Raw genomic sequence first — 26487 nt, forward strand, 5'->3', positions numbered from 1 at the left:
AGGGAAGGGGGGACCCTGCCCCCGACAATGTCAGAGGCGACGATCTCTTTGATCTTGAAGCGGGATAAGGTCCCACTGCAATGTGGGTCGTACAGACCGATCTCGCTCCTCAACGTAGTTGCGAAGTTGCTGGCAAAAGTGTTAGCTACGAGGATTGAGGATTGTGTCCCAGGGGTGATTCACGAGGACCAGACGGGGTTTGTAAAGGGCAGGCAGCTAAATACTAATGTGCGAAGGTTCCTAAATGTGATAATGATGCCATCGGTGGAGGGAGAGGCGGAGATAGTGGCAGCTATGGACGCGGAGAAGGCCTTTGACCGAGTAGAGTGAGAATATCTCTGGAAAGTGTTCAGGAGGTTTGGGTTCGGGGGAGGGTTTATTAGTTGGGTTAAGCTCCTGTATAGAGCCCCGGTGGCGAGTGTGGTCACGAACCGGCGGAGGTCGGAGTATTTCCGGCTGTATCGAGGGACGAGGCAGGGGTGCCCCCTGTCCCCTCTGCTGTTTGCATTAGCAATTGAACCTTTGGCCATGGCGTTAAGGGAGTCGGGGAAATGGAAGGGGGTGGTGGAACATCGAGTGTCACTGTACGCAGATGACTTGTTGCTGTATGTGGCGGATCCAGTGGAGGGGATGGTTGAGGTCATGCAGATCCTAAGGGAGTTTGGAGACCTTTTGGGCTATAAGCTCAATGTGGGAAAGAGTGAGCTCTTTGTGGTGCATCCGGGGGATCAGGGAAGAGGGATAGACGACCTACCGTTGAGGAGGGTGGAAAGGAGTTTTCGATACTTGGGGATCCAGGTAGCTAGGAGCTGGAGGGCACTGCACAAACTTAATTTGACGTGGCTGGTGGAACAGATGGAGGAGGATTTTAAAAGGTGGGACATGTTGCCACTCTCGCTGGCGGGCAGGATACAGTCGATTAAAATGGTGGTCCTCCCGAGGTTTCTTTTTGTTTTTCAATGCCTCCCAATCGTGATTACCAAGGCGTTCTTTAAGAGGGTAAGCAGGAGCATTATGGGATTTGTGTGGGCGAGTAAGACCCCGAGGGTAAGGAGGGGGTTCCTGGAGCGTAGCAGAGATAGAGGAGGGTTGGCGTTGCCGAACTTGGGTGGCTACTACTGGGCAGCCAACGTGGCGATGATCCGTAAGTGGGTGATGGAGGGAGGGGGGCGGCGGCGTGGAAGAGGTTGGAGATGGCGTCCTGCAAAGGAACGAGCCTGGGGGCGCTGGTGACGGCACTGCTGCCGCTCTCGCCGACAAGGTACACCACGAGTCCGGTGGTGGCGGCAACGCTAAAGATCTGGGGGCAGTGGAAACGGCACAGGGGAGCGATGGGAGCCTCGGTGTGGTCCCCAATCAGAGATAACCATCGGTTTGTCCCAGGAAGGATGGAGGGGGGGTTTCAGAGCTGGCATCGGGCAGGGATTAGAAGAATGGGGGACCTGTTCATCGATGGGACGTTTGCGAGCTTAGGGGCGCTGGAGGAGAAATTTGGACTACCCCCGGGAAATGCCTTCAGGGACATGCAAGTGAGGGCAATTGTGAGGCGGCAGGTGAGGGAATTCCCGCTGCTCCCGGCACAGGGGATTCAAGACAGGGTGATTTTGGGCGTATGGGTCGGAGAGGGCAAGGTGTCGGCGATATACCAGGAGATGAAAGAAGAGGGGGAGGCTTTGGTAGAGGAGCTGAAGGGTAAATGGGAAGAGGAGCTGGGGGAGGAGATTGAGGAGGGGCTATGGCCTGATGCCCTAAGTAGGGTTAATTCCTCTTCCTCGTGTGCCAGGCTTAGCCTGATACAATTTAAGGTGGTTCATAGAGCGCATATGACGGGGGGCGAGGCTGAGTAGGTTCTTTGGGGTGGAGGACAGATGTGGGAGGTGCTCAGGAAGCCCGGCGAACCATGTCCATATGTTTTGGTCATGCCCAGCACTGGAGGGGTTCTGGAGGGGAGTTGCGGGAACAGTATCTAAGGTGGTGAAAGTCCGGGTCAAGTCAAGCTGGGGGCTAGCACTATTTGGAGTAGTGGACGAGCCGGGAGTGCAGGAGGCGAAAGAGGCCGGTATTCTGGCCTTTGCGTCCCTAGTAGCCCGGCGAAGGATCTTGTTAATGTGGAAAGAGGCGAAGCCCCCCAGCGTGGAAGCCTGGATAAATGATATGGCAGGGTTTATCAAATTGGAGCGGATAAAGTTTGCCTTGAGAGGGTCTGCGCAGGGGTTCTACAGGCAGTGGCAACCGTTCCTGGACTATCTCTCGGAGCGTTAGATGAAGGTCGGACAGCAGCAACAGCAACCCAGGGGGAGGGGGGGGAGGGGGCTTTTCTGGGGGGCATTTGAGCAAGGAAACACATGAACGATCCGGAAAACTGACATGTACGGGAGAAATCCAATGTACAAAGTTCTGTATCTTATTGACTTGCCATGTTCATGTCTTGCTATGCAAGCTTTCTTTCTTTTTGTAACGGGGGGGGGGGGGGGGGTTTGTTTGTATGGTTGAAAATTTTGTTGAAAAATTCTTAATAAATATATTTTTTTTAAAAAAGAATCTCCAGTTTTGGCTATAAAGAACAGTATCAATCTCCCCCTCTGTACGGCCTCTTATCATCACCATATTTCTTTTTACTCCCACTTGAATGGCCTCGTGCTGCAGCATAGGAACATAGGATTTAGGTACAGGAGGATGCCATTTGGCCCTCCGAGACTGCTGTGCAGTCAATATTATGGTTGATCTGACTCTGGTCTCAACTCCACTTTCCTGGCTGGCCTCCATAACCCTTGACTCCCTTATCTATTAAAATTCTGTCCAATTCTGCCTTAAAAAAAACGATTATCCAGCCTCCGCTGCTTTCTGGGGAAGTAAACATCACAGACGGACAACCCTCAGAGAAATAAATTCTCATCTGTCTTAAAAGGGAGACCTCTTATTCTTAAAATGTGTCTCTTAGCTCTAATGCTGCCATGGACAGTTTGCTCAGTCACCCTTCAGCAAGAACACAATCCTGTTGGATAAAGGCAAAGGCCGAGGTTCTCTGATATCCAGTCCCCTTCTTAAATTCTGATTCATTAATCCATACCACTTCCCAATGTAAAGGCTGTGAATACCCCTGGATCGAGTGTCCAGGTATCTTTCCCACCCAATACCTCAATAACTGAATTTGCTCAAGATGCAGAATCTTCCTGCGGATATGGTCGTTTGGGATTGTGGTGATGTCCACAAACTCTCACATGCTGCAGCTACAACATGACATATGCACTGCCATTTCTCTATAACCTTTTTAGGAAGTTTGTCTAATGTATTTAATCAATTAAAGTTTTTAGTCTTTTAGCTAATTACATGATCTAGTTTAAATTGTAGATTAAATTACATATCTACCTGCAACAACATTAGTATTGGAGGCAAAAAACAGCACACCTGGGGAGGTGGTGGCATCGTGATAGTGCCATCTTTCCCCGTGTGTCACATTTCTAAAACATTACATTCTGTTTCCAATGCATTCTATTTATGGCCATTCCATGTCAGTGAGTGATTGGAGATCAAAATTCAAGTGCACTCCTCCTTATAAGGGAGGATTTAACAATCAATTCAGCTCCTGAGAGCTTACTGGTCATTTATGGAAACCATATAGCCAAAGGTTCTTCTGCTTAATGGTGGAGTGCAGGTGGAAATGCAGAAGAAGCGAAGGCCAGAGAAAGATTGTGTTAGGGGAGCAATAAAGGGGTGGAGAAGATTGCAAAGATAGAATGGCATAAGGCCATGGAAGGACTTGAATGAGGGTTGTAAGCAGGAAGGATAGGAGCCAATGCAGATCAGTGGGGACAAGGTAATTAATGTGGCACAAGATGCACACAGTCTAACTTTGCTAAGTTGCAATTCATGGGGAGTGGAAGATGAGAAGTCAGTGACATGTGGGTTGGGGTGAAGTCTTAAGGGGGATAAAGGAATGCACAAGGATTTCAGCAGTTTAGGTAGCTGGTGGCAGTGGAGGGTGGGGAGAGGTTGCACATGATGACTGTGTGGAGTCTGTACGTTCTCCCCGTGTCTGCGTGGGTTTCCTCCGGGTGCTCCGGTTTCCTCCCACAGTCCAAAGACGTGCAGGTTAGGTGGATTGGCCATGATAAATTGTCCCTTAGGGTGGGGTTGCAGGAATAGGATGGGGAATTTGGCCTAGGTAGGGTGGTCTTTCAGAGGATCAGTGCAGACTCATGGGCCGAATGGCCTCCTGCACTGTGGGGATTCTCTGATTCTATGATGATGTATGGTGATGTTCTTGAGGGAGAAGAAAGTGTGTTTTTGTGATGGAAAAGTTATGGAGTCCGAAACACTGTTCAGGACTGAGCAGATGTAAACAATCTGATTCGGAGAATGCAGTTAGGAAGAGCATTGGGATGGAAGGGAGAGGTACAAAGTTTACGCAGCCACTGAACACGATGACTTCAGTCCTTTTAAGGTGAACCGGAAAAAATTAAGATTCATCCAAACTCGAGACTCAAAAAAGTAAAACTCAAGTTAGTTATTTGAGTAAGTCAGTAAAGCTTTTTTTTTACTGGTTAACAAATTAAACAGGTTAGTTTTCTATTAACTAATAAATAACAGGTTGCAGTGTCGCTTTGATTCACAGAACAATAAAAGGAAGGGGCAGTCTTGGTGATCCACTTGCAAGACAATTTCAGGCTAAAATAGTGTCCGAAGCACAAGCAAACATTTATTTCCACCATCTTCTCAGAGCAACTAGGGATAGCCAATAACAGCTGGCCTCACCAGTGTCCCCATCCTGTGAATGAATAAAAATATTTCCAGCTACTGATTGCCTTCAACCAACAAAGATGCCCTGAATTTAAAACACAGCAAACTGCTTCCTCGCCTTATGGCTGTTCATAGAATGACACTGCACAGAAGGACACCATTTGATCCATCATGTCTGTCCCATTTCTTTCAAAGTCCCATTCCCCTGCTCCTTCCTCACATCTCTGTTCTCAATTATTTAACAGGTGGTAGTGTTACACAACATGATGGAGGGTACCCTTTGTCTCCACTAAAACAGGCAGGTGGTCACTCCCATCAGTACGGTCATGGACAGTATCTGTGACAGGTAGATTGGGGAGGACAAGGTCAGGTAAGATCTATTCCCTCATGTTTCAACACCTGAGAGAAGTCCAGTCTGGCATCTATGTCCTTCAGGGCCTAACCCATTCAGTAAATAGTGGTGATATTCACCCACCCTAATACATTCTGTAACCATACTACCCTTAGTATTTCTTCCAAATAATGTTCAACATGGAGTGGTACTGATTAACAGCTGAGGGTTAACAGGAGGTTTCCTTGCCCATGTTTGACCGGATGCCTTGAGACTTCATGGGGTCCAACGTCAGCGCTAAGGCCACTTCCTTCTGACTATATACCTCTGCTGCCAGCTCTGATGGGTTTGTCCTGCTGGTGGGATACAACTGACTTGCTGGTTAGGTCATTTCAGAGGGTAGTCAACTGCTTTGCTGTGGGTCTGGAGTCACATGTCAGCCAGAGTAAATGAGAAGATTTATCTCCATAAAGAACAATAATGAACCAGATGGATTTTTACAACAATTATGAAAATACATGTTTCATTTATTACAGAAAATAGTTTTTTTATACCAAGATTTATTTAATTAAATTTAAACTTGTGGTCCATTAACATAACCACAATTAACTGGAGGAGGAGGTTCCATAAACACCTCCATCCTCAATAGTGATGAAGCCCACAGATATAGATTTTGAGCCATATTCAGCTAGATATGCCATCTCAGCCTCCTCATGAGGACCCCAGTATCAGATACCAATCTTCAGCAATTTTGATGCACTATACTGGATATCAAGAAATGGCTGTGTGAAAGGAATGCAGCAAAGACCAGGGACCATAAAACATTTGGCTGCATTGTTAACTTGTTCTAGGACTAGTTTCATTTGCGACCAAGCATTCCCATACAGCTATAATACTGTCATCTACCTGAGTAGAGGCGGCATCCTGCAAGGGTATGAGTTTGGAGGCTTTATTGACGGCGCCCCTGCCGTTCTCGCCGGCTCGGTACTCCACAAGCTCTGCCGTGGTGGCAGCCCTGAGGGTCTGGGGACAATGGAGACAGCGCATGAGATTGGAGGGAGCGTCAGTGTGGTTACCGATCTGTGACAATCACCGTTTTGTTCGGGGGGTGCTGGATGGGGGCTTTAGGAGGTGGCAGCAGGCAGGGATTGAGAGATTTGGGGATCTCTTCATTCAGGGGGGTTTCCCGAGCCTGGAGGCATTGAAGGAGGAGTTTGAGTTGCTGGGTGGGAACAGGTTTCGGTATCTGCAGGACTTTGTCCGGAGGCAGCTTTCCTCGCCTCCCCCTGAGGGGACTACAGGATAAGGTGATATCAAAAATGGGGGTTGGGGAGGGGAGGGTCTCGGAGATATATAAGGAGTTGATGGAGTGCGAAGGAGTCCCTATTGGGGAGGTGAAGAGGAAGTGGGAAGAGGAGCTGGGAGGAGGATTGGAAATGGGGAAAGGCTTTGAAGAGAGTTAATTCATCCTCGTCTTGTGCCAGGCTCAGTCTGATCCAGTTCAAGGTGGTTCATAGGGCCCACATGACGGTAGCCCAGGTGAGTAGGTTTTTTGAGGAAGTGGAAGATAGGTGCGGACGCTGTGGGGGAAGCCCGACGAATCATATACACATGTTCTGGGCATGTCCGAAGTCGAGGGGATTCTGGCAGGGATTTGCGGGCACTAGGTCAGAGGTCCTGGAAGGGAGGGTGACCTCGAGTCCAGGATTAGCAATAGTTTGGGCATCAGAAGAAGATCCGGGGGCCAAGTGTGGGGGGGAGGGGCTGATGTTCTGGCCTTCTCTTCCCTGGTGGCCCGGAGACGGATTTTGCTGGGATGGAGAGACTCGGAACCCCCAAAGTCAGGAGTGTGGGTCAGCGACTTGGCGGGGTTTCTCAGGCTGGAAAAGATTACGTTCGCCTTGAGGGGGTCAATTCAGGGGTTTGCTCGGAGGTGGCAGCCGTTCATCGACTTCTTTAAGGAAAATTGAATTCCAGCAGTAAGGGGCGGGGGGGGGGGGGGGGGGGGATGGGAGGCATGGTAGTGTAAGACAAGGACAGGGAATTTAGTACACGGGTGTGATGAACGATAACTGTATAACTGTACCTTTAATATGATGATCCCTTTAAGACTGGGTTTGGAACCCTGGGGCACTCCGCCTCCGGCCCCACCCCCCAGGGAACTGTATATAAGGTAATGTTCAGTGGGCAGCGTGCAGTGAGCACACTTCTCGGCAGCTGTCTGGTTCTCTGCTAATTGAAGCCTTTGAATTATCAATCTTCTCCCTCGAGTCGCAATTGTGGGTATCTCAATGTAATTAGCAGAATACGTCGAGGTGGACAGCGGACTGAAGCCGAAGAAGCTCAATCTGGACGCTCGGTCACCGGAAGCCGCTGCAATTTTTAAATACTGGCTCCGGTGTTTTGAGGCCTATCTGAACTCCTCAGAGACTGCAGTTGACGGACCTCACAAGCTGAGCTTACTACATGCTCGGGTGGGCCACAGACTCTCCTCCGTGATCGAGAAGGCTACGACGTACGAAACAGCGGTCGAAATCCTACAGAAGCGCTTCGTTAAGCAAGGTCCACGCCCGACATTTGCTCTCGACCTGCCGCCAGCACTCCGGGGAAACGCTAGACGAATAGTTGGAGAGACTCACCGTTCTCGCCAGGAACTGCGACCATAAATAGGTGACGGCAGAAGTCCATATGAACTTACATATTCGTGATGATTTTGTGTCCGGTATCCGATACACGTACATCCGGCAGCGGCTCCTAGAAGACGGAGCAAAGGACCTCCAAGGCACGGTAACGCTCGCCTCTTCTCTGGAAGTGGCCCACCATAATCTCCACACATACTCCGCGGACCTTGCGAACCCCTCTCGATCCCCTCCAGATTCGGCCACGCTACAGGCCTGCGCCGCGCGGCGACCCGCTCACACCGAGGGCACACCGTGCTATTTCTGTGGGCAAGGCCAACACCCACGCCTGCGTTGCCCAGCCCGCTCCACTATCTGCAACGACTGAGGAAAGAAGGGACAGTTCGCAAAGGTCTGCCTGGCTGGGCCCAAAGGCCAAAAACAAACGTCTCATCAGGCCCAGAAATCGAACTCCCGGGCCCACAGGACACGCAACGCGGCTGCGCGCCAGCCGGACACACCCACTTCTGACACGTCATCGGCCTCGTGCGAGTCATGGGGCGGCCATCCTGGCAGTGGCCATCTTCAAAATCTGACACGTGCGACCGACGGTGGCTGCCATTTTGTGACTCCCGGCGGCCATTTTGTGAATCCGACTCAACCGAACACTCTGATCTCCCGCAACTGGGAGCGATCACTCGCGATCAATTACGTCCGAACCACCTGCGGAACTCAATGATGCAGGTCCAAATCAACGGTTGCGACACCCCCTGCCTATTTGACTCCGGGAGCACGGAGAGCTTTATTCACCCAGACACGGTAAGACGCTGCTCCTTGCGCACCTATCCCGCCTCCCAAACTATCGCCCTCGCATCTGGGTCTCATTCGGTCCAAATCACGGGGTATTTACGCCCGTATTAAACTCTATATCCTCCCTCACCTCTGCGCCCCTGTGCTGCTCGGTCTGGACTTTCAGTGCAGCCACCGAAGCCTGACACTGAAGTTCGGCGGACCACTGCCCCCACTCACGGTATGTAGCCTGGCAACACTTAAAGTTGCACCCCCCCCCCCCTTCGCGAACCTCACTCCCGACTGTAAGACCGTCGTCACCAGGAGTCGGCGGGACAATGCCCAAGACATGACTTTCATCAAGTCAGAGATTCAGAGACTACTAAAAGAAGGGGTCATAGAGTCATGGAGAGCACAAGTATTGGTAGTCCGGTCTGGGGAAAAGCAACGAATCCATAAACCGTTTTACGCAACTCGATGCGTACCCACTTCCCCGCATAGCAGAAATGGTGAACCAAATCGCCCAGTATCCACGGTCGATCTAAAATCCGCCTATCATCAGCTCTCTATCCACCCAGAGGACCGCCCCTACGCGGCCTTCGAAGCAGCCGGTCGGCTTTTTCACTTCCTCAGGGTCCCTTTTGGTGTCACAAACTGAGTCTCCGTTTTTCAAAGGGTGATGGATCAAATGGTGGACCAGTACAGCTTACGGGCTACATACCCGTACTTTGTCAACGTCACCATCTGTGGCCACAACCAGCAAACCTGAGGAAGTTCCTCCAGACCGCCCGGGCCCTCAATCTGACATACAACAAAGAGAAATGAGTGTTCCACACAACCCGACTAGCCATCCTTGGCTACGTCGTGGAAAACGGGGTCCTAGGCCCAGACCCCAACCGCATGCGCCCCCTTAAGGAACTTCCCCTCCCCCGTAGCCTCAAGGCACTCAAACGGCACTTGGGGCTCTTTTCCTATTACGCCCAGTGGGTCCCCAGATATGCGGACAAAGCCCGACAACCCATTAAGACCACGGATTTTCCCCTGACGGCTGAGGCTCAGTCGGCCTTCAGTTGTATCAAAGCCGATATCATCAAGGCCGCCATGCACGCGGTGGACGAAACCATCCCCTTGCAGGTAGAAAGCGATGTATCAGACGTCGCCCTGGCTGCTACCCTCAACCACGTGGGCAGACCAGTAGCATTTTTCTCCCGAACCCTCACCGCCTCGGACATCCGGCACTCTGCAGTCAAGAAGGAGGCAGAAGCCATAGTGGAGGCCGTGCGGCACTGGAGGCACTACCTAGCTGGTAGGAGGTTCGCCCTCGTCACCGACCAAAGATCGGTCGCCTTTATGTTCGATAACGCACAACGGGGCAAAATAAAGAATGATAAAATTCTGAGGTGGAGGATAGAACTCTCCACCTATATGTACGATATTACATATCCTCCGGGGAAGCTCAACAAGTCCCCAGATGCCCTGTCCCGCGGCACGTGCGCCAACGCGCAGAAAGACCGCCTGAGGGCCCTCCACGATGACCTCTGCCAGCCGGGGGGTCACCCGGTTTGCTCACTTCATCAAGTCCTGAAACCGACCTTACTCCACCGAGGAGGTCAAGGCCATGACCAAGGCTTGCCAGATCTGTGCGGAGTGCAAACCGCACTTCTATCGACCAGACAAGGCCCGCCTGGTGAAAGCCTCTGGGCCCGTTGAGCGACTGAGCGTGGACTTCAAAGGGCCCCTCCCGTCCACCAACCGCAACATTTATTTACTCACTGTCATCGATGAATTCTCCCGCTTCCCATTCACTGTCCCCTGTCCCGATATGACCTTGGCCTCCGTAATCAAGGCACTGCACAGCACCTTCACCCTGTTTGGTTTCCCCGCTTATATCCACAGCGACCGGGGTACATCGTTCATGAGCGATGAGCTGCGTTGATATCTGCTCAACAAGGGCATCGCCTCGAGCAGAACAACCAGCTATAACCCGTGGGGAAACGGGCAGGTGGAGAGGGAGAACGCGACTGTTTGGAAGGCTGTCCTTCCAGCCCTACGGTCAAGAAGTCACCCAACCGCAGGAGGTCCTACCCGATGCCCTACACTCCATTAGGTCGCTCCTTTGTACGGCCACGAACGAGACCGCTCACAACCGTTTGTTTGTCTTCCCCAGGAAGTCCACCTCTGGGGTCTCGCTTCCACGTTGGCTGACGACTCCGGGACCAGTTCTACTCCGGAGGCACGTGAGGAGCCATAAGACAGACCCACTAGTCGAGAGGGTCCAACTGCTACACGCAAATCCTCAATACGCCTACGTCGAGCACCTCAACGGCAGGCAAGACACCGTTGCCCTGCGAGACCTGGCACCCGCTGGCTCTCCCACCGATGCCCCCCCCTTCTACCGACGCTCCCCTCCCCACACTGGCTGCTGACTGCGACAGCGCCCCCCCCCCCCCCCCCCCCATAGCGCCCCCTTCCCCCCAGCCGGCACCAATCACCCTAGCCATCCCAGATAACCCCCCTGCTCCAACACGGGCAAAGGCTCAGATAACCGTGCTCCCTGATATACCCCCACCGAGCATGACCTTATCTGCCGCACCACCGCCAGAGCTGAGAAGGTCAACATGGGCAATCAGACCACCCAAAAGACCGAACATGTAATTCTACTTCACCCCCGACAGACTATGCGTTTTTTTTAGACAGGGGATGAATGTGATGAACGATAACTGTATAGCTGTACCTTTAATGTGATGATCCCTTTAAGACCGGGTTTGGAACCCTGGGGACTCCGCCTCCGGCTCCGCCCCCCAGGGAACTGTATATAAGGTAATGTTCAGTGGGCAGCGTGCAGTGAGCACACTTCTCAGCAGCTGTCTGGTTCTCTGCTAATTAAAAAGTCTTTGAATTATCAATCTTCTCTCTCGAGTCGTAATTGAGGGTATCTCAATGGGTAATTAGGAAATAGGGTGGGGATAGGAGGGGACGTTGTTTTTAGGTTTTTTGCGCCTGTTGGCCCGCGCGCTTGTTTAAGGAATGTTAAAGTGTTGAACTGTAAACTGTGAAAATTACAAATGCTTCAATAAAATATTTTCTAAAAAAAACAATGGACTCCAAATGACTGAAGTCAGGCTAACCGGCCTATAAATTCCCATCTTCTGCCTCCCTCCCTTCTTAAACAGCAGTGTTACATTAGCCACTTTCCAGTCCTCTGGGACCCTTCCTGCCTCCAGTGATTCCTGAAAGATCATCACCAATGCCTCCACAATCTCCTCAGCTATCTCTTTTAGAACCCTGGGATGTAGCCCATACGATCCAGGTGATTTATCCACCTTCAGACCTTTCAGTTTCCCCAGAATCTTCTCCTTAGTGATGGCCACTACACTCACCTGATTCTCCTGGAGCTCGGGCATCCCACTGGTGTCTTCCACCATGAAGACTGATGCAAAGTAACTATTCAGTTCATCTGCCATTTCTTTGTTTCCTATTATTACTTCTCCAGACACATTTTCCAGTGGTCCAATGTCTAGTTTTGCCTCTCTTGTATCTTTTTTATATTGAAAAAAACTCTTCCTATCTTCTTTTATATTGCTAGCTAGCTTGCACTCATATTTTATCTTCTTCCCCATTCTTGCTTTTTTACTTGTCCTCTGCCCCCTTTTAAAGGCTTCCCAATCCTCTGGCTTCTTCTTTAGCTTTTATGCTGTCCTTGACTTCCTTTGTCAGCCATGGATGCCTTGTCCTCCCCTTTGCACATTTCCTCCTCGGTGTGAAATTCTGATGTGCCTCCCTAATAACCCCCAAAAACTCCTGCCATTGCTGTTCCACTGTCTTCCCTGCTAGGCTCCTTTTCCAATCAACTCTGGCCTGCTCCTCCCTCATGTCTTTGCAGTTACCGTTATTTAATTGTAATACCGTTACATCTGATTCCAGCTATTCCCTCTCAAACTGCAGGGTAAATTCAATCCTATTGTGGACACTGCTCCCGAAGGGTTCCTTCACCTTAAGCTCCCTAATCAAGTCTGCCTCATTACACATCACCAAATCCAGAATTACCTGATCCCTAGTAGACTATAACAAGCTGCTCCAAAAAAATCTTAGACATTCCACAAATTCCTTTTCTTGGGATCCGCTACCAACCTGATTTTCCCAGTCCACCTGCATATTGAAGTCCCCCATGATTATTGTGATGTTGCCTTTTTTACAGCCTTTTCTATCTCCTGATTTATTTTCTGCCCCACATCCTGACTACTGCTAGGGGGTCTGTACATAACTCCCATCAGGGTCTTTTTACCTTTGCGATTCCTCAACTCTACCCACAGAGATTCTATGCCTTCTGATCCTATATCGCTCCTTGCTATCGATTTAACTTCATTCCTTACCAACAATGCCCATCTGCCTGTCTTTTCTATAGGACACATATCCTTGTATATTTAGATCCCAGCCCTGATCCCCTTGCAGCCACGTCTCTGTGATGCCCACAACATCGTACCGGCCAATTTCAATGTGCGCAGCAAGCTCATTTACCTTGTTCCGTATACTGCGCGCATTTAGGTACAACACCCTCAGTCCTGCATTGACCACCTCCCGTCTCACACTTGTCAACTTTTTTGCTTTGCCCGAGGGTGATGTTTTTCTCTCATTTTTGTTCTCTATTTTCCCTTCAGTTATGACACCTTCTAAGCTAACGTTCTGGTTCCCACCCCCCGGCCATACTGGTTTAAATCCTCCCGAGTGACTCTTGCAAATCTCCCAGCCAGGATATTGGTGCCCCTCCAGTTTAGATGTAACCCGTCCTTCTTGTTAAGGTCCCACCTGCCCGGACGAGATCCCAATGGCCCAGAAATCTGAAACCCTCCCTCCTGCACCACCAGTTTAGCCACATGTTTAGCTGCACTATCCTCCTAGTTCTAGCCTCATTGGCATGTGGCACAGGGAGTAATCCTGAGATTACAACCCTAGAGGCCCTGCTTTTTAGCTTACTGCCTAACTCCCTGAATGCCTTCTGCAAGACCTCTTCCTGCCTATGTCATTAGTACCTATGTGTACTACGACCTCTAGCTGTTCACCCTCCCCCTTCAGGATGTCCTGTGTTTGTTCAGAGACATCCTTGACCCTGGCACCAGGGAGGCAACATACCATCCAGGAGTCTCTTTCCTGTCCACAGAAGCGCCGATCTGTTCCCCTTACTATAGAGTCCCCGATAACTATCGCACTCCTGCACTTTGCCCTCCCCTGCTGAGCCACAGAGCCAGTTGTGGTGCCCCTGTTCTGGCTGCTGTTGTTTCCCCCTGATAGACTATCCCCATAACAATATCCAAAACGGTATATCTGTTAGAGAGGGGGACAGCCACAGGGGATTCCTGCGCTGACTGCCTGCCCTTTCTAGCGGTCACCCATCCGTCTGCCTGCACCTTGGGTGTGACCACGTCTCTATAACTTCTATCCATGACACTTTCCACCACCTGCATGCTCCTAGAGCACTGCACTCTGCTGAGTAACATAGAACAATACAGCGCAGTACAGGCCCTTCGGCCCACGATGTTGCACCAAAACAAAAGCCATCCAACCTACACTATGCCATTATCATCCATATGTTTATCCAATAAACTTTTAAATGCCCTCAATGTTGGCGAGTTCACCACTGTAGCAGGTAGGGCATTCCATGGCCTCACTACTCTTTGCGTAAAGAACCTACCTCTGACCTCTGTCCTATATCTATTACCCCTCAGTTTAAAGTTATGTCCCCTCGTGCCAGCCATATCCATCCGCGGGAGAAGGCTCTCACTGTCCACCCTATCCAACCCCCTGATCATTTTGTATGCCTCTATTAAGTCTCCTCTTAACCTTCTTCTCTCCAACGAAAACAACCTCAAGTCCATCAGCCTTTCCTCATAAGATTTTCCCTCCATACCAGGCAACATCCTGGTAAATCTCCTCTGCACCCGCTCCAAAGCCTCCACGTCCTTCCTATAATGCGGTGACCAGAACTGTACGCAATACTCCAAATGCGGCCGTACCAGAGTTCTGTACAGCTGCAACATGACCTCCCGACTCCGGAACTCAATCCCTCTACCAATAAAGGCCAACACTCCATAGGCCTTCTTCACAACCCTATCAACCTGGGTGGCAACTTTCAGGGATCTATGTACATGGACACCTAGATCCCTCTGCTCATCCACACTTTCAAGAACTTTACCATTAGCCAAATATTCCGCATTCCTGTTATTCCTTCCAAAGTGAATCACCTCACACTTCTCTACATTAAACTCCATTTGCCACCTCTCGGCCCAGCTCTGCAGCTTATCTATATCCCTCTGTAATCTGCTACATCCTTCCACACTATCGACAACACCACCGACTTTAGTATCGTCTGCAAATTTACTCACCCACCCTTCTGCGCCTTCCTCTAGGTCATTGATAAAAATGACAAACAGCAACGGCCCCAGAACAGATCCTTGTGGTACTCCACTTGTGACTGTACTCCATTCTGAACATTTCCCATCAACCACCACCCTCTGTCTTCTTTCAGCTAGCCAATTTCTGATCCACATCTCTAAATCACCCTCAATCCCCAGCCTCCGTATTTTTTGCAATAGCCTACCGTGGGGAACCTTATCAAACGCTTTGCTGAAATCCATATACACCACATCAACTGCTCTCCCCTCGTCTACCTGTTCAGTCACCTTCTCAAAGAACTCAATAAGGTTTGTGAGGCATGACCTACCCTTCACAAAGCCATGCTGACTATCCCTGATCATATTATTCCTATCTAGATGATTATAAATCTTGTCTCTTATAATCCCCTCCAAGACTTTACCCACTACAGACGTGAGGCTCACCGGCCTATAGTTGCCGGGGTTGTCTCTGCTCCCCTTTTTGAACAAAGGGACCACATTTGCTGTCCTCCAGTCCTCTGGCACTATTCCTGTAGCCAATGATGACATAAAAATCAAAGCCAAAGGTCCAGCAATCTCTTCCCTGGCCTCCCATAGAATCCTAGGATAAATCCCATCAGGTCCCGGGGACTTATCTATTTTCAGCCTGTCCAGAATTGCCAACACCTCTTCCCTACGTACCTCAATGCCATCTATTCTATTAGCCTGGGGCTCAGCATTCTCCTCCACAACATTATCTTTTTCCTGAGTGAATACTGACGAAAAATATTCATTTAGTATCTCACCTATCTCTTCAGACTCCACACACAATTTCCCATCCCTGTCCTTGACTGGTCCTACTCTTTCCCTAGTCATTCGCTTATTCCTGACATACCTATAGAAAGCTTTTGGGTTTTCCTTGATCCTTCCTGCCAAATACTTCTCATGTCCCCTCCTTGCTCGTCTTAGCTCTCTCTTTAGATCCTTCCTCGCTCCCTTGTAACTATCCATCGCCCCAACCGAAACTTCACACTTCATCTTCACATAGGCCTCCTTCTTCCTCTTAACAAGAGATTCCACTTCCTTGGTAAACCACGGTTCCCTCGCTCGACGCCTTCCTCCCTGTCTGACCGGTACATACTTATCAAGAACACGCAGTAGCTGATCCTTGAACAAGCCCCACTTATCCAGTGTGCCCAACACTTGCAGCCTACTTCTCCACCTTATCCCCCCCAAGTCACGTCTAATGGCATCATAATTGCCCTTCCCCCAGCTATAACTCTTGCCCTGCGGTGTATACTTATCCCTTTCCATCATTAACGTAAACGTCACCGAATTGTGGTCACTGTCCCCAAAGTGCTCTCCTACCTCCAAATCCAACACCTGGCCTGGTTCATTACCCAAAACCAAATCCAACGTGGCCTCGCCTCTTGTTGGCGTCTGTCAACATATTGTTTCAGGAAACCCTCCTGCACACACTGTACAAAAAACGACCCATCTATTGTACTCGAACTATATCTTTTCCAGTCAATATTTGGAAAGTTAAAATCTCCCATAATAACTACCCTGTTACTTTCACTCATATCCAGAATCATCTTCGCCATCCTTTCCTCTACATTTATGAACTAGTTAATTAATTCAAAATAAATACTTGTTATTTGATTAAGTTACAATTAACTACATTTTTAAAAAAAAATTAATTTAGAGTACCCAATTCATTTTTTCCAATTAAGGGGCAATTTAGCATGGCCAATCCACCTACCCTGCACATCTTTGGGTTGTCGGGGCGAAACCCACGCAAACACGGGGAGAATGTGCAAACTCCACACAGACAGTGACCCAGAGCCGGGATCGAACCTGGGACCTCGGCGCTGTGAGGCTGCAGGGCTAACCCACTGTGTCACCGTGCTGCCCTACAATTAACTATATGACCCTGGTGCTAAATTTTTAATGTAAAATTGCTAAATACTAATCCCTGCCCTCAGGTTCAATTACTCCCCTATCTCGTTAATTAATTTGTTTCTTCAATGTTTTTGTTTTCAAATTTAACAGATTCCCTACCAGCCAATCAGGCCACAGTTTTATTGTTAGTCACTTCAGTTTCTTCCCCCCACAATTTATAACAACAATCTTTATTATTGTCACAAATAGGCTTACATTAACACTGCAATGAAGTTACTGTGAAAAGCCCCTAGTCGCCACATTCCATAGGTTCTGCCTCCTTGACCGATTCTCAAGGTCCTCCATTTTTTCCCTCAACCTCTTTCGGCTCACCACCACAAGCGTCATCTTGGCCTCCATCGAGGCCGGCCACTCCTCATGTTCACCCACCGACTCCTCCACTTTGTGGTGCGCCAGGCCCTGTACCTCGAACCTCTGTTCCTCTCCCTTGATCACCACCTTCAGTGGTTAGCATTGCTGCCTCCACAGGTCCAGGGACCCAGGTTCAATTCCGGCCTCGGGTGACTGTCTGTGTGGAGTTTGTACTTTCTCCCCGTGTCTGCGTGGGTTTCCTCCGGGTGCTCCGGTTTCCTCCCACCGTCCAAAGTTGTGCAGGTTAGGTGGATTGGCAATGTTAAATTCCCCCTCAGTGTCCAAAAGATTAGGTCGGGTTACAGGGATAGGGAGGATGCATGGGCTTAAGTAGTGTGCTCTTTCCACACTACCAAAGAAAGTGTGCAGACTCGATGGGCCAAAAGGCCTCCTTCTGCACTCTAGGGATTCTGTGATTCTATGGTTTGCCAGGTCGTCGAAGGCCGCCAGCGTCTGCTGCTGGAACTTTGCATTTAGAAATTCCACCAGTTACTCGATAGAGCATTGGGTTGGCAATGCCACCCCAGCACTCTCCAGCTCCTTTTCTTGTACCGCACCTTGAATACCCTCTCGCTCATGTTGCTGCCTCCTACTCATAAATAAGACATAAACCGGACTCACGACAGAGCATCCCTGTCCCTCGATGCTCTTGCACCTTTCACCAACCAGCACCCCTTAATTTGGGTGGAAAAGGACCTTAGAATTCCACCTCGAGAGTGGGAGCCATCAATGTGCGACCACTCACTCCATGGCTGCCACCGGAGGTCGTTCCCTTGCTTTCTAGATAGAGGTCATAGGGTTGAAAGGTGCTGTTGAAAGAGCCTTGGGAGATGGTACATACTGCTGCCACTGTATGTCGGTGGTGGAGGATGTGAATATTTGTTGGTGGAGTGCCAATCAAGTGGGCTGATCAGCAAGAGATCTCCTCGCCCTTGTTTGACCTAATGCCATGAGACTTCATGCAGAGCGAATGTTGAGGACTCTCAGGACTCCTGACTGCATATCATTGTGCTGCCACCTCTGGTGGAGCTGTGATGTCAGTGGGACACAGCACATCCAGGGGTGGTGATGACCGCAACATTGTAATGTGTCATTATGTTCGGCTGTTGCTTGACTAGTCTGAGGAACAGATTTCCCAATTTGGGCACAAGCCCCTTGATGTTAGCAAGGGTAAGTTTGCAGAGTCGACATGGCTGAGCGTGCCACTGTCAGTTCTGGTGCCTAGGTTGATGCTGGATCGTTTTCTATCTCCTTGACTTTGTAGCACTGGTAAAATTAAGAAGGTGTCGAGGAGATTTACCAGAATGGTTCCAGGCATGAGGTTTTTAGTTACAAGGGTTGCTCTTCTTGAAGCAAGGAAATTGAGGAGGGATTTATAATCATCTTTATTGTCACAAGTAAGCTTACATTAAAACTCCGGCGCCTGTTCGGGTACACTGAGGGAGAATTCAGAATGTCCAATTCACCGAACAAGCACGTCTTTTGGGACTTGTGGGAGGATACGGAGCACCCGGAGGAAACCCACGCAAACACGGGGAGAACGTGCAGACTCCGCCCAGACAGTGACCCGAGCCAGGAATCGAACCCAGATCCCTTGCACTGTGAAGCAACAGTGCTAACCACTGTGCTAACGTGCTGCCCCAGGATAGAGGCATCCAAGATTATGACAAGCCGGACTAGGAAAAACTGTTCCCCTTTGCTGATCGTACAAAGACCAGTGGGCACACATTGCCAGGGGCACACATTTACGATTTGGGGCATGAGAAGCTGAGGGAATGAGAGAAATAATTTTTTTTAAACACAGAGTGTTGTCCACGAGTGTGTGGCTACAAAAATAATCAATGGTTTCAAAAGGAAACTGGACAGTTACTTGTCGGAAATAAACTTGCAGGGCTACAGGGTAGTGGGAGAGACTGGATTGCTCCGCAGGGAACTGGCATGGATTCGCTGGGCTGTTGGCCACTTTCCATGCTGTAAATGACCAATCACTGCATCATAATTTTCCCATACGTGTTTGTGTCTGCAGCTCACAAACCTTATTAACCGCACTGTGCATTGACATGACTGAACTGCAAATCTAATTCAGACCTCTTCATATTTCATATGATTCCACCAAATTCTGTACTACTCCTAGCTCTTAACTGTCCTTCCCAGAACTGTGTAGCTAGTTTCTACTTTTTAAATATTACACCTTGCTGCCCACAAGGAGGTATTATGATCCGGAAAAAGGGTGGTGGAAGCAGATGTAACAGTAACCTTTTTCAAAAGGCGATTTGACAAATACTTGAAAGCAAAACAAAATAATCAGGCCTTTGAGGAAAGTGTGGAGCTGACAGGAAAAGCACCTTCAAAGAGCCAGGACACGCACAATGTGTCAACCAGCTTCTTCTGTGTGGTATCATTCTATGACTCTAACCATTTGCTTTCTTGTTCTCTCAAGAGTGAGCGGGATGGGGGGGGGGGGGGTTGGGGAAACATTTGCCATGGAATGTATAAATCGCACAGTCATGCAGAAAGACGGAGTGTGTGACATGATTCAAGCACTTACCTCAGACTCAGATTCCTCATGCGATGCTGCTCTTCTGTATCTGACCTTGCTGCTGCTTCTACAGTCGTCCTCCCCAACTTCTCCTTCCAGTTTAGCTTTAGTTTTACCTTTTCTCATTAGAAAATTATCTACTACCCAAAACATTAATGCCTGTGAGGAATGAGAAAGCAAAACATATAGCAGAGTTAAGGATTAAAATTGCAACAGACATAGACATAGAACATACAGTGCAGATGGAGGCCATTCGGCCTATCGAGTCTGCACCGGTACCCACTTAAGGCCTCACTTCCACCCTATCCCCTTAACCAATAACCCCATCTAACCTTTTTTGGACACCAAGGGCAATTTAGCATGGCCAATCCACCTCACCTGCACGTCTTTGGACTGTGGGAGGAAACCGGAGCACCCGGAGGAAACCCACGCAGACACGGGGAGAACGTGCAGACTCCGCACAGACAGTGACCCAGCGGGAAATCAAACCTGGGACCCCAGAGCTGTGAAGCAACTGTGCTAACCACTATGCTACTGTGCTTAACTTTGTTTGCACTGAGTGCTGAATTTGGTGCTTTTTGAGTGCGATAGTGAGAGTTTGGTGACCGAGGGAGTTAGGTGAGGAGGGAGTAAGGTGCTCCTTTCATTTTGTTTCCGACATTTCCGCAAAGAGTGCGAAGAGAGCCAGGAGTTTACAGGAAGTGTAGCTGACTGGGAGCAGAGTCGGAGGGCGGAGATCTAGTTAGTCCACACAGCAGCTATATTCTGTAAGGTAAGAGGGGATGGAGGCTAGGCCAGTTACATGCTCCTCCTGTAGGATGTGGGTGGTGAGGGATACCACCGGTGTCCCCACTGACTATACCTGCGGGAAGTGCACCCAACTTCAGCTCCTCAAAGACCGTGTTAGGGAACTGGAGCTGAAGCTGGATGAACTTCGGATCACCCGGGAGGCAGAGGGGGTGATTGAGAAGAGTTACAGGGAGGTAACCACACCCAAGGTACAGGACAAGAATAGCTGGGTTACAGTCAGGGGGAAAAAAACAAACAGGCAGACAGTGCAGGGATCCCTCGTGGCCGTTCCCCTTCAAAACAAGTATACCGTTTTGGATGCTGTTGGGGGGGATGACCTACCAGGGGAAGGCCCTAGCGGCCAGATCTCTGGCACTGAGTCTGGCTCTGGGGCTCAGAAGGGAAGGGGGGAGAATAGAAAAGCAATAGTTGTAGGAGATTCAATGGTTAGGGGAATAGATAGGAGATTCTGTGGTCGCGAGCGAGACTCCCGGAAGGTGTGTTGCCTCCCGGGTGCCAGGGCCAGGGATGTCTCGGATCGTGTCTTCAGGATCCTTAAGGGGGAGGGGGAGCAGCCAGAAGTCGTGGTGCACATTGGTACCAACGACATAGGTAGGAAAAGGGGTGTGGAGGTAATAAACAAGTTTAGGGAGTTAGGCTGGAAGTTGAAAGCCAGGACAGACAGAGTTGTCATCTCTGGTTTGTTGCCGGTGCCACGTGATAGCGAGGCTAGGAACCGGGAGAGAGTGCAGTTGAACACATGGCTGCAGGAATGGTGTAGGAGGGAGGGCTTCAGATATTTGGATAATTGGAGCGCATTCTGGAGAAGGTGGGACCTGTACAAGCAGGACGGGTTGCATCTGAACCAGAGGGGCACCAATATCCTGGGAGGGAGGTTTTCTAGTACTCTTCAGGAGGGTTTAAACTAATTTGGCAGGGGAATGGGAACCGGATTTGTAGTCCAGCAACTAAGGTAGCCGATATTCAGGACGCCAAAGAATGTAATGAGGCAGTGGGGAAGGGAACACTGACAAAGGAGAGTATTTGCAGGCACGGAGATGGGTTGAAGTGTGTATACTTCAACGCAAGAAGCATCAGGAATAAGGTGGGTGAACTTAAGGCATGGATCAGTACTTGGGACTACGATGTGGTGGCCATCACGGAAACTTGGATAGAAGAGGGGCAGAAATGGTTGTTGGAGGTCCCTGGTTATAGATGTTTCAATAAGATTAGGGAGGGTGGTAAAAGAGGTGGGGGGGGGGGGTGGCATTATTAATTAGAGATAGTATAACAGCTGCAGAAAGGCAGTTCGAGTATCACCCTATTGAGGTAGTATGGGTTGAAGTCAGAAATAGGAAAGGAGCAGTCACCTTGTTAGGAGTTTTCTATAGGCCCCCCAATAGTAGCAGAGATGTGGAGGAACAGATTGGGAAACAGATTTTGGAAAGGTGCAGAAGTCATAGGGTAGTAGTCATGGGCGACTTTAACTTCCCAAATATTGAGTGGAAACTCTTGAGATCAAATAGTTTGGATGGGGTGGTGTTTGTGCAGTGTGTCCAGGAAGCTTTTCTAACACAGTATGTAGATTGTCCGACCAGAGGAGGGGCAATATTGGATTTAGTACTGGGTAATGAACCAGGGCAAGTGATAGATTTGTTAGTGGGGGAGCATTTTGGAGATAGTGACCACAATTCTGTGACTTTCACTTTAGTAATGGAGAGGGATAGGTACTTGCAACAGGGCAAGGTTTACAATTGGGGGAAGGGTAAATACGATGTTGTCAGACAAGAATTGAAGTGCATAAGTTGGGAACATAGGCTGGCAGGGAAGGACACAAGTGAAATGTGGAACTTGTTCAAGGAACAGGTGCTACGTGTCCTTGATATGTATGTCCCTGTCGGGCAGGGAAGAGATGGTCGAGTGAGGGAACCATGGTTGACAAGAGAGGTTGAATGTCTTGTTAAGAGAAAAAAGGTGACTTATGTAAGGCTGAGGAAACAAGGTTCAGACAGGGCATTGGAGGGATACAAGATAGCCAGGAGGGAACTGAAGAAAGGGATTAGGAGAGCTAAGAGAGGGCATGAACAATCTTTGGCGGGTAGGATCAAGGAAAACCCCAAGGCCTTTTACACATATGTGAGCAATATGAGAATGACTAGAGCGAGGGTAGGTCCGATCAAGGACAGTAGCGGGAGATTGTGTATTGAGTCTGAAGAGATAGGAGAGGTCTTGAATGAGTACTTTTCTTCTGTATTTACAAATGAGAGGGGCGATATTGTTGGAGAGGAGAGTGTGAAACAGATTGGTAAGCTCGAGGAAATACTTGTTAGGAAGGAAGATGTGTTGGGCATTTTGAAAAACTTGAGGATAGACAAGTCCCCCGGGCCTGACGAGATATATCCAAGGATTCTATGGGAAGCAAGAGATGAAATTGCAGAGCCGTTGGCAATTATCTTTTTGTCCTCACTGTGAACAGGGGTGGTACCAGGGGATTGGAGAGTGGCGAATGTCGTGCCCCTGTTCAAAAAAGGGACTAGGGATAACCCTGGGAATTACAGGCCAGTTAGTCTTACTTCGGTGGTAGGCAAAGTAATGGAAAGGGTACTGAAGGATAGGATTTCTGAGCATCTGGAAAGACACTGCTTGATTAGGGATAGTCAGCACGGATTTGTGAGGGGTAGGTCTTGCCTTACAAATCTTATTGAATTCTTTGAGGAGGTGACCAAGCATGTGGATGAAGGTAAAGCAGTGGATGTAGTGTACATGGATTTTAGTAAGGCATTTGATAAAGTTCCCCATGGTAGGCTTCTGCACAAAGTAAGGAGGCATGGGATAGTGGGAAATTTGGCCAGTTGGATAACGAACTGGCTAACCGATAGAAGTCAGAGAGTGGTGGTGGATGGCAAATATTCAGCCTGGATCCCAGTTACCAGTGGTATACCGCAGGGATCAGTTCTGGGTCCTCTGCTGTTTGTGATTTTCATTAATGACTTGGATGAGGGAGTTGAAGGGTGGGTCAGTAAATTTGCAGACGATACGAAGATTGGTGGAGTTGTGGATAGTAAGGAGGGCTGTTGTCGGCTGCAAAGAGACATAGATAGGATGCAGAGCTGGGCTGAGAAGTGGCAGATGGAGTTTAACCCTGAAAAGTGTGAGGTTGTCCATTTTGGAAGGACAAATATGAATGCGGAATACAGGGTTAACGGTAGAGTTCTTGGCATTGTGGAGGAGCAGAGAGACCTTGGGGTCTATGTTCATATATCTTTGAAAGTTGCCACTCAAGTGGATAGAGCTGTGAAGAAGGCCTATGGTGTGCTCGCGTTCATTAACAGAGGGATTGAATTTAAGAGCCGTGAGGTGATGATGCAGCTGTACAAAACTTTGGTAAGGCCACATTTGGAGTACTGTGTACAGTTCTGGTTGCCTCATTTTAGGAAGGATGTGGAAGCTCTGGAAAAGGTGCAAAGAAGATTTACCAGGATGTTGCCTGGAATGGAGAGTAGGTCTTACGAGGAAAGGTTGAGGGTGCTAGGCCTTTTCTCATTAGAGCGGAGAAGGATGAGGGGCGACTTGATAGAGGTTTATAAGATGATCAGGGGAATAGATAGAGTAGACAGTCAGAGACTTTTTCCCCAGGTGGAACACACCATTACAAGGGGACATAAATTTAAGGTGAAAGGTGGAAGATATAGGAGGGCTATCAGAGGTAGGTTCTTTACCCAGAGAGTAGTGGGGGCATGGAATGCACTGCCTGTGGAAGTAGTTGAGTCGGAAACATTAGGGACCTTCAAGCAGCTGTTGGATAGGTACATGGATTACGGGAAAATGATATAGTGTAGATTTATTTGTTCTTAAGGGCAGCACGGTAGCATTGTGGATAGCACAATTGCTTCACAGATCCATGGTCCCAGGTTCGATTCCGGCTTGGGTCATTGTCTGTGCGGAGTCTGCACGTCCTCCCCGTGTCTGCGTGGGTTTCCTCCGGGTGCTCCGGTTTCCTCCCACAGTCCAAAGATGTGCGGGTTAGGTGAATTGGCCAATGATAAATTGCCCTTAATGTCCAAATTGCCCTTGGTGTTGGGTGGAGGTGTTGAGTTTGGGTAGGGTGCTCTTTCCAAGAGCTGGTGCAGACTCAAAGGGCCGAATGGCCTCCTTCTGCACTGTAAATTCAATGATAATCTATGATTAATCTAGGACAAAGGTTCGGCACAACATCGTGGGCCGAAGGGTCTGTTCTGTGCTGTATTTTCTATGTTCTATGTTCTATGTGCTGCCCCACAGGAAGGAGGCCATTTAACCCCTCAAATCTGTTCCACCACCATTCAATGATATCATGCTGATCCGCATCCTAATTCTATTTACCTACCTTGGCCCCATATCTTTTCATTTCTCTGGTTAACAACTCAATCTCAGTTTTAAAATTAACAATTGATATAGCATCAACTGCTGTTTGCTTAAGAGATTCACAAACTTATACCATCCTTTGTACATGAAAGTGTTTCTTAATTTCACTCCCGAAAGATCAGGCTCTAATTTTTAGTTTGTGTCATCTGGTCCTTAACTCTCCAAATTGGAAAAACATTTCTGCCCCTTTCCCTTAATATCTAGAAAACATTGATCAAATCAACCCTTAATCTTCTCAATCCAAGAGAATAGAACCCTAGATTGTACAAATCGTCTTGTAGCTTAACCTTTAGTCAAGATATCACTCTGCCTAATGAAAGGTACAGCAGAGGCATGGGAACACCACATCTGAAAATTTCCCTCCAAACCACACATCATCCTGACTTCAAACTGTATCTTTGTTCCTTCGCCGCTGGATCAAAATCCTGGAACTCTCTTCCGAACAGCATGGTATGGGAAGAAAAAAAGATTGAAGACAAATGTAGGTCCTTTGCAATCAGAAACAGGGGAATTTATAATGGGGAACAAAGAATTGGCTGACCAACTAAATACATACTTTGGTTCGGTATTTACAATGGACACAAATCAGATACCAGGAATGTTAGGGAACACAGGATTGAGTGAGAGTGAGGAATTGAGGGAGATCAGTATTGATAGAGAAATGTTATTGGGGAATTTGAGGGGATTGAAGGCCTATAAACCCCCAGGGCCTGATGATCTATATCCCAGAGTACTTACGGAAGTAACCCTAGCAATAGTGGATACGTTGGTGGTCATCTTCCAAAATTCTATAGACTCTGGACATTTCCTGCAGGTTGGAGAGTAGCTAGTATAATCCCACTATTTAAAAAGGGAGGTAGAGAGGGAATTTATAGACCAGTTAGTCTGACGGTGGTAGTAGGGAACATTTTAGAACCCGTCAAAGATTTTATAGCAGAGCACTTAGAAAACAGTGAACATTTGGACAGAGTCATCATGAATTTATGAAAAAAATTACCTAACGGCAGGCAGTAACTAGTGGGGTACCACAGGGATCAGTGCTGGGGCCCCAGCTATTCTCAATATATATTAATGATTTAGATGAGGGAGCTAAATGTAATATATCCAAGTTTGCAGATGACACAAAGCTGGGTGGGAGGATGTAGAGATCCTTCCGTGTGATTTGGACAAGTTGAGTGAGTGGGCCAAAGAATGGCAGATGTGGTATAATTTGTATAAATGTGAGGTTATGCACTTTGATAGCAAAAACAGGAAGGCAGATCATCTGATTGATCATGAATTAGGAGAGGGAATGTGCAACGTGACCTGGGTGTCATCATATGCCAGTCGTTGAAGGTAAGCAGCAGGCGGTAAAGAAGGCAAATAGCATGTTGGCCTTCATAGCTGTTATAACCTGCCTACTTACCATTGGCTGGGGACTAATGACAATCCCACAATCCTGTGGGAGTATGAGCTTCCCCAATGAGGGGGGCGGAGAAACCATTAGTAAACTCCTAGTATAAATAAAGCTGGCCAGTTTGGAACCAGCAGGAAAGGAGTGTGCATCAAGGGAAGTTGCTGCTGCTGTTATATATATATATATATATGTATATCTAT

At 48.7% G+C, this 26487-nt stretch overlaps 1 protein-coding gene across 2 annotated transcripts in view; it reads right to left on the reverse strand.

Annotated features, from left to right (window-relative positions):
- Positions 1-26487, reverse strand: part of stimate (STIM activating enhance) — a 258679-nt gene that overhangs the window by 50845 nt on the left and 181347 nt on the right. The window contains exons 7-8 of one of the 2 annotated variants that reach the window (XM_072473155.1): positions 19708-19857; positions 4517-4768 (exon numbers count right to left, since the gene is read on the reverse strand). In XM_072473155.1, coding sequence (XP_072329256.1) covers positions 4700-4768; positions 19708-19857 — 219 coding nt within the window. In that variant the 3' untranslated portion in view covers positions 4517-4699. Of the gene's footprint in view, positions 1-4516; positions 4769-19707; positions 19858-26487 lie in introns of those variants that run through there. The other variant, XM_072473154.1, reaches the window with a different exon arrangement.

The sequence above is a fragment of the Scyliorhinus torazame genome, chromosome 13, assembly GCF_047496885.1.
Source record: "Scyliorhinus torazame isolate Kashiwa2021f chromosome 13, sScyTor2.1, whole genome shotgun sequence".
In the NCBI taxonomy this organism is placed as follows: Eukaryota; Metazoa; Chordata; class Chondrichthyes; order Carcharhiniformes; family Scyliorhinidae; genus Scyliorhinus; species Scyliorhinus torazame.